The sequence below is a fragment of the Garra rufa genome, chromosome 5 (genome assembly GCF_049309525.1).
Source record: "Garra rufa chromosome 5, GarRuf1.0, whole genome shotgun sequence".
In the NCBI taxonomy this organism is placed as follows: domain Eukaryota; kingdom Metazoa; phylum Chordata; class Actinopteri; order Cypriniformes; family Cyprinidae; genus Garra; species Garra rufa.
Genome location: NC_133365.1, coordinates 27204898 through 27213653, shown reverse-complemented (window position 1 = coordinate 27213653; position 8756 = coordinate 27204898). Strand labels below are relative to the sequence as shown.

At 37.7% G+C, this 8756-nt stretch overlaps 1 protein-coding gene across 1 annotated transcript in view; it reads right to left on the bottom strand.

The window, feature by feature from the left end:
- The window catches only part of mink1 (misshapen-like kinase 1), a 53288-nt gene extending 45268 nt beyond the window's left edge, over positions 1-8020 (bottom strand). Inside the window, exon 1 of the mRNA XM_073840033.1 lies at positions 6806-8020. Within this exon, the coding sequence (XP_073696134.1) occupies positions 6806-6862 (57 nt within the window). The 5' untranslated portion in view covers positions 6863-8020. The remainder of the gene's footprint in view (positions 1-6805) is intronic.
- Positions 8021-8756: the final 736 nt, after the last annotated feature.

The window sequence follows — 8756 nt, the reverse complement described above, 5'->3', positions numbered from 1 at the left end:
GGTAGAGTTACCTTCAAAAGTCTGTGACAAAAAATAAATGACTAAACTATTATATCTATTATTTGTCTAATTGTTTAATATACACTTCAGACCAATTACGCTATTAGATTTTTTGCCAGAACAAAAAGTTTGTAAACAGCTTTTCACAGTAAGTTTTAAAATAATTTTTTAAAACTTACAGTATACCATTTTGCAAAGGAATTTAATTTATTTTTTCAAATATTTATTCTTAAATCTTTTTTTTTTTTTTACTTTTCAAGTTCCATTAGGTAACCAGACTATTGAAAGTATTAGTTCACTGCAGAATCAAAATTTCCTGATAATTTACTCACACCTATGTCTTCCAAGAGGTTCACATCTTTCTTTCTTTAGTCGAAAAGAAATTAAGGTTTTTGAGGAAAACATTTCAGGATTTTTCTCCATATAGTGGACTTCAGTGGTGGCCAAATTGCAGTTTCAATGCAGATTCAAAGGGCTCTACATGATCCCAGCTGAGGAATAAGGGTCGTATCTAGCCAAATGATCAGTAATTTTTCTAAAAAAAATAAAACACTATATACATTAACCACAAATGCTTGTCTTGCACTAGCTCTGCGTCCATGACTTCACGCATCATATAATCACATTAGAAAGGTCACGCATGTTGGCGCCGATAGCCTTGTGGGCAGTGCGTCGACATATGGTGCATTTGTGCCTCGGATGTCCCGAGATTAAATCCCGACTCGTGGACCTATCCCGATCCCACCCCCCCCCCCTCTCTCCGACTCACTTCCTGTCATATCTCCACTGTCCTATCAAAGAAAAATGGAAAAACAACCAAAAAAAAAGAAAAGTCACGTGTGACGTAGGTGGAAGTACCGCCCTAGTGTTTACAAAGCGAACATGCAAAAAAAGTAAAACGCCTGTTACCAAAAATATGCACGACAAGCATTTGTGGTTAGAAAGCATATAAAATGTACTTTTTTTATTGATCATTTTGCTAGATAAGACCCTTATTCTTCGGCTAAGATTATGTAGAGCCCTTTGAAGATGCACTGAAACTGCAATTTGGACCTTCAACCCATTGATCCCCATTGAAGTCCACTATATGGAGAAAAATCCTGGAATGGTTTACTTAAAAACCTTAATTTCTTTTCGACTGCAGAAAGAAATACATGAACATCTCGGATGACATTGGAGTGAGTAAATTGTCATGAAATTTTTATTCAGGAGTAAACTAATCCTTTAAGAAGAATCAGAATCATTTGATCAAGTTGCGATGAAAGTAGTGACAAATCCTTTCCTCATTGTGACGTACATTCAAGGAATAAGGATTACTAAAAAAGAAAAGAAAATGTAGGACAGTGTCTTGGATCTCTCTATCAGTTGGAGGCAGATTTGAATGCGAGCTTGCAGTCAATTGTATATTTCCCCTTGTAGCAATGCTTGAGAATTAATAAATTGTGGTCGGACATTTCAGAATGCTGCAACACATTAAATAAAGCTAACATATTTGTGCTGGGTTTTATCAGTCAGAACTTCACTTTATGTACTTTCTTATTCTGTCACTCGGAAAAAAAATGGAAAAAAACTACCTGATTTGAAGTGCACAATGATTAGGAAAGGAAATATTTCATGTCTTCCATCAAGCTTATTTTGGAGATTATTTCTCTACACCAGCTCCCTGCTGGTTTAGGATGGCAATGACAGAACTGTTACCTGCTCAGCCATTGAGAACAAGACAAAGCGTCATGTTTTTACAAACCCCAGGGTTTAAAAAGGGAATTTATGCGGTATTGTCGTGTATTAAGAACCATTATAAAACTCTCAAGCAGCTTTATGTACCTCTCTTATGTGCGGCTTCAGCCGGTGAGCGCAGCCAAAAACTAGAATGAGCAGAGGGTTAAAAACAGCCAGCGCAGCACATACACACACACACACACACACACACACACACACACACACAGTGTGATTCAATATGGCCTCGGTACAGCTCTGTGGGTGGACAAGGCTAACGTTCTTCCTAGCTCTCACACACATATACACACCACAATCATCTCACTCTCATCTGCCTCCAATAACTGCAATCTTTTTCTCGCTCACTCTCTTCATCTCTCTTTTTATGTCTTCCTCTCTTTCTCGCTTAAAGAGATCTGGAGTGGCGAGCTTTAAGCGAGCAACACGCTCTTATGTGAAACATCAGTAAGAGGCCGAATGGAAATGAGAACAAACACAAACAGGATTAAAAAAACAAGACAGTTTATAAAACAAAATAACATGTCATATCCAACATATATATTTTACTGCCCTTATGATATTCAAACTGAGTTTATAAAGATCATCAAAGGAAATTAGTCTATAGTCTCTAGAGAGCATCTGTCTCAAAGAGAGAGAGGGAGCGAGAGATGACACATAAGCAGTGAAATGAATAAATGAGCTAATGAATAAGATGATAAACAGATAATAAGGCTTTCCCTGGAGAATAAAGGAGGACAAATTGAGAAAGGAACGACAGAGGGAAGGAAGGTTTCTGAAAAGGTTGCCTCCGCCTTTTCAAAGGTTGTGAAATGACAGAATGTACAAGATAAATCTTTAATACGAGTCAGTGTCGTGACGTTCTGAATGTCGGTGAAAGCGTGACGAGTGACAAGACTGAACACAAACTGCAGCATGCCAATGGAAAGCCAGCGTATGCCAGAAACATCAAATTAAATTAGTCTACACAACCAATATGAATGCAAACTATAACTGCAAAATAGTGAAGTGATTTTTTTGGCAAGGTGACCTCATTTTAATCTTATTCACTGATATATTGTATGACATGATTGTTCTCTTAAATGTGTTTTAATGATTACTTGCAAAGCACAGGACTAGATAAATATGGTTAATATTACAAGGGATGTAACGGTATTATCAATATCGTGGTATCGCGATAGCAAAACAGTCTCGATATCATCATGAAACGATAGGTCTTCTAGGCAAAAAATGTCATTTTTAAAATATATTTAAACTTCTTATTCTAACATAAAAGATCTTTAAAGTTGTGTTTTGGGCCATTATGCTTTGGGACTGTATCTGTCAAGCAAACTAAAACTGAAAGCACAATATAGCTTAATCTCTTCATCAAGTGTTTTTGCTGGGCATTTCAAAGCAAAGCATGCACTTCGTTAAGGCGATCAAGTGTGATCTGGTGTTTTCCATGCCTCAAAATGGCCCATTTCATAGTGAATCCAGTTAACTCATTTATTGCATGTGCTATGAGTTTAGTGCACTTTTGGGAATGCAACAGCCACCAGTTATGCTTTTTTTTCGTGGCAGATGATTATGATTAAATACAGATCTAAATGCACAACTTAAACAGGGTTTTGTTCTTTTTGTAAAATCTTTATTTTGTCATGGTAAGATTGACATTTGCATGAAATTGCCCTACAGCATTTCACTAGATTTGTAGTGAGACGTTTTTTTGTAAGCCTGTTTTCACTGAAGCTGAAGTTTTCTGTCAAAATAAAAGCTCAAAAGTGCAGTATGAATTGTTGACAGCTAGCGGTTTAAATGGGTAATGGAACTGCAGTCCAAATGCAAAATATCTCTTTCAAGTGTAGACATTATAAAAGAAGTATTGTAATTTCCCTACTGTAGTGTAAAGCAAAAAAAATAGTATACCTATGGAATATTCATTTTATTTTATTTTACAGTGCAACTGTTTTACAATAAGGCTATTGCTGTCATAGGAATATTAATAATATAAAATTGTTGTTGTTGTTGTTGTTGTTGTTATTATTATACTGTAATTTGTTTGGCTTCCTAAAACACCAGTGTGAATGTAATTTTTAAAGTTCAGGTAGAATTACTGACTTAAAAACATGGGTTGGAGCGCTTAATTTTAAACTCTCAAAGTACATACATAGAAGAATTTAACTTTGAAATGTAATGTACAAATTGTAATTTTTTTTAAATACCAGATCGTTTTGCTAGATAAGACCCTTCTTTCCTGCTGGGATCATTTAGAGCCCTTTGAAGCTGCATTGAAACTGTATTTCGGAAGTTCAAACTCGTGGGCACCATAGAAGTCCACTATATGGAGAGAAATTCTGAAATGACATGAGCATCTTGGATGACAAGGGGGTGAGTAAATTATCTGAAAATTTTGTGGAAGTGAACTTCTCCTTTAACACAGCTAGATCTCTTAGTATCTGCTACAAAAAATACCCTCATGAACCAGCATTAAGTTGGAAAATGTAAACAGCCGGGAAATATTCTGAACAGCATGTAGCTATCTGACCAGAGATAAAGCCATTAGGCACTAAAGTAATTCCCATCAGATCCAGTCTACGGTTATCAATATTTAAGCATTATCAAGTTACATCATTAACCTGCAACCTTATGAATGCAGATACCAATAAACGTTAATACATTTTTGCTCCTTGCCAGCGTACAGCAAACATCTGGCTTCATGCGCACGTATGGTTTATTAGACAGCTGGTTTTATTTTGATCAGCCAATGACAAGCTTCTGTTAAACTTGTCAGATTTTTCTAATCATGCATATGCATTAGTTTGTGTTTACCCAATAGCATAGATCATTACTATTTCATATTTTGGTTTCTGTTATGATGTCATTAGCATTTATATCTCATTTACATAAGCAACCCAACCATCAAACGGCTGCTGTTATGATTATGTAATAGATGCATTTAAATATGATTTTACAAAACTCAGGCATCAGCTACTTCTATGCCAAGTTTGATGCTACAACAAGTCTAATGTTATTTAAAAGTGATCCTTACAAAATCCTAACCTGAGATGACCACAGGTGAACTAAAGAGCAGGTTGTTCTCAAGTTCAAAAACAATACATCGAAACTACAATCCACCTCAGGCGTGTGCAATTCTAGCTAGAGGGCCACATGTAAGGCAGACCTCTTGTGATAGTCATAGACGCACATTTAGGGGGGCATTTAGACTGTGTGTGAGAGACGTGTTATGTGGGTGTTATATAGGACAGCTATCAAACAATGAGCTCATGTGAATCATCGTGCTCCATCTCTCTCTCCAGGGGCAATATCAGACACATCACACCCAGGAGAGCCGTGCCCAGGAACTCACTGTACCAACACACAAGACTAGAGAGAAGGAGAGTTACGGCCTGAGCTCTATAACGTTTGTGGCTTATTCACAACCCTACTAACACACGTAACTGCTTAAGTGTCAAAAGAAGGATGGATTGAGTCTTATGCCGTTTACTTCCAGTCCACATTGCTCAAATCAGTTGTCTAGGAAGGATGCATACCTCGCCATTCATAAACAACAGCTAAACCACCAGGGTTGTTATTGTTAACTAAAACTATAAGTAATGTTTTTGTTTGTTGAAATAAAGATGGAGATATTAATATTAGATGAAAAACTTCGTTTTAAAATGAGAAATGTTGCCTTGGCAACTAACTAAATGACTGGAGAAGCCTGGCATACGTCACCAGAGAGAAATCTGTCATTTCACAGGAAGACTGAATTATGACATTTTGACTGAGGCCAAATGACAGGTAAGTGCCATTAGTTTAAGATGAACAACTTACTGGAAAGAAATATAATTAAAACAGATTTTAAAAAATTTTACCAAAAATTAAAATGAACTCACAAATATCAAAATAACACAGGACATTTAGTGAACGTTTTATCTTTGTGAATGGCAGATAGGTTACCTTATCAATATGCAGGAATTCACCTAATTAGTGAGCATAATTAGCCCTAAGACATTGGATTAGCCACCTGCTAACATGCCACTAAGCTAGATGACTAGATTAGCCTTCTGCTCGCACAATAACTACAGAAGGACTATTCTGGAACACAACATATGCTATCTATTCTGAGGCTAATATATATATATATATATATATATATACATATACACACACACACACACACACTGTTCAAAGGTTTTGGGTCAGTAAGTTTTTTTTCCAAGAAAGAAATTAAAACTTTTTGTTCCAAAATGCATTAAATTGATCCAGCGTGATGGATTTATATGTCCATAAAGTCTCCAAAAATAACATTTTTGACAATATTATTGTTGGTACTTTTTTTGTTGCTAATTGTTGCTAAAAACATACTAGGCAGGTTTCCTGCTAAAACAGACTTTGATGAAGGATTATCATTGTCTTGCCATGAAGTCTGGATTAATGTCAAGATGATAATCTGCCCACTTCTGCATACTAGCTGGGTAACTAATTTTCTCCCTTCCCAAAACTGACTGCTGTAAAAATATCTGATATATCCATTAACCAAGACTTTCCACCATCTGGCCCTGCAGGGATTGTTGAGTTTTTGTTGAACAAATAGAATTAGAAGCCATAAAAAGGAGCAGTCCACTGAATCATTCGATCACATTTGTATTGTACAGTATGTAAACAAAAAGAGTGATGGCCTAAATGGAAAGCTACACTAATGTTTTGCAGGGCATTCCCCATATAACAAGAGAGCTATTCTAAGATTACAAAGCAAGCCTATTCAGTGTCAACACTTATTTGCAAGGTAGGCCCTCCCAAACCACAACCGTGCGTGTGAGAGACAGAAACCTAGATATACATGCACACAGAGGTATAAACACTTGGGCCTGGGTTGGGTTATTAAATTACACAATACAGGGCCCAAGACTCACCTGCATGCAGAAAATAATCAATTAGGAGATAGGGATCTTTAAGATTATTGTTTATATTACCCCTCATAACCCATACTAATGGCAGTGATCATACTGTTATGGATTTGTTTGGGTGTGAAGGCCTCTGGCAGGTGCAGGCAGGTGAACACACTCAGACACACTCACTAACTTACCCGCAGGGCGGCCAGGTCGATGTCATCCAGACTGCGCGTAGGTGCGTTTTCTGACATTTTCACAAGATTTCTTTAGGAATTCAAAATAGGTACTCCAAAAGTGCAGCTACGACTTTGCTATTTTTTTTATCACGTTTATTTCAAGGGACAGTTCAGCAAAACTTGTGAGGTCCCCGGAGAAACATTTGGCTCGTCCCCGCCGCGACCAGTATGACCGACAACAGCTGCAGGATTTCTGACCATAAAATGTTTGTTTCTTCTTTACCGGAGAACAAAAGGTTCTTTAAGGCCAAGTGATCCGGTTCTTCGGGCGAATACTAGCCGGAGACGACCGAGAAATGCCTAGCGAGCATGTATCGATGATAAAGGCTGAGGTTGAGCCTATAATCCTGAAGATTGCATGGCAACATTTACATGAGCTTGAATCAGATGTGCCACACTGCTGCGCTCCTTCTCTACACTCATTTTGGCAGCACTGCGTAAGTTAAGCCAAGCCTACCTCTGTCAAAAACAGTAGATTAATATGTACACGAGCAGTATATATCGCAAAATATGCAAATAAAGAGGCAGAACTCTTTATTAGCTCGCGATAAGTCAGAAGCCGAGCTCCAAAACAGCGGCGCTCGTGATATCCGCGTCAATCCGCCACAGCCGTCATGTTACGGCGCAACCCACGCACACGCCTTAAACAGGATTTCTGTGTGGATTTCGATGTCACTGCTCGGTTCAGCTAATGTCCACAGTTTTGCAAAGTCTCTACAATGTGTCTAGGATTGAAATGCGCAGTCCTGGTGTCAAAAACAAGAAGTGTTTACGTCGAATAATATTCCGCCCGCCTGGCAAACTTTCATTCCCTCCTGCCGTCAGTCAGCGGCACCTCCCGGTTGTGCGCAAAACCTCCGCCGATTTGTTGGAAAGAAAGAGAGGGGGATGAACGGAAAACCATAAACAGTCTCTTGTTTTCAGCCCGGACCCCTTTATGGCAGCGACTGGTCACGATGCATACATAATATTTATTATTATTATTCAGATATTCCCTAACGAGTCGCCTCGGTGACCAACTTTGTTCTTTTGCTGTAATGTTGTATGTTTTGATGTGTCAGATTGAACTTCTCTCTCCTGTCTTGGTATGATCCTATTCCTACTTCTGCTGTCTGTGGTCGGGCTGTGACGTCCCCTCCTCTGTGAGAATACACAACACTGTGTTTTCCAGCCACTTTCTGTTTTTTTTTTCTTCCTCCCTCCCCTGGATTTCTCACTCCCGTCTTCCTGGAGTGTTGAAGTGCTACGGTGCTACAACAGGGACAAACTACCTGAATAAGCTAGTTACAATGAAGACAGGTGGTACCGGGGTAAAACCTCCCTAACTATTGCAGCATACAATCACATATGTTGTTTTTTATCATTTTGGAGACTTTCAGTTAACTTCTATTGTTTTTATAGTAAGTTGACATTTTATAGTAAGTCCTTACCGTTTACCTTAAAAATCATTATGATATTAGATATTAAAGATATATGTTTCATTAAGTTATTTTATAAATTTCCTACTGTAATATATCAAAACTGAATTTTTGATTAGTAATATGCATTGCTAAGAACTTCATTTGGACAACTTTAAAGGCGATTTTTTTTTTTTTTTTTTTTTTTTTTTTGCACCCTCAGATTCTCAAATAGTTGTATCTTGGCCAATTGTTGTCCTATCCTAACAATTTTATTCAGCTTTCAGATGATGTATAAATCTCAATTTCAAAAAAATTGACCCTTATGACTGGTTTTGTGGTCCAGGGTCGCATATTTTAAGACATGGTTTTGTGTGTGTGTGTGTGTGTGTGTGTGTGTGTGTGTGTGTGTGTGTGTGTGTGTGTGTGTGTTTTCTCTTCATATAATGGAAGTCAGTGGTCAGCCAAACTGTTTGGCTACCAGCATTCCTCAAATATCTTGTTTTGTGTTC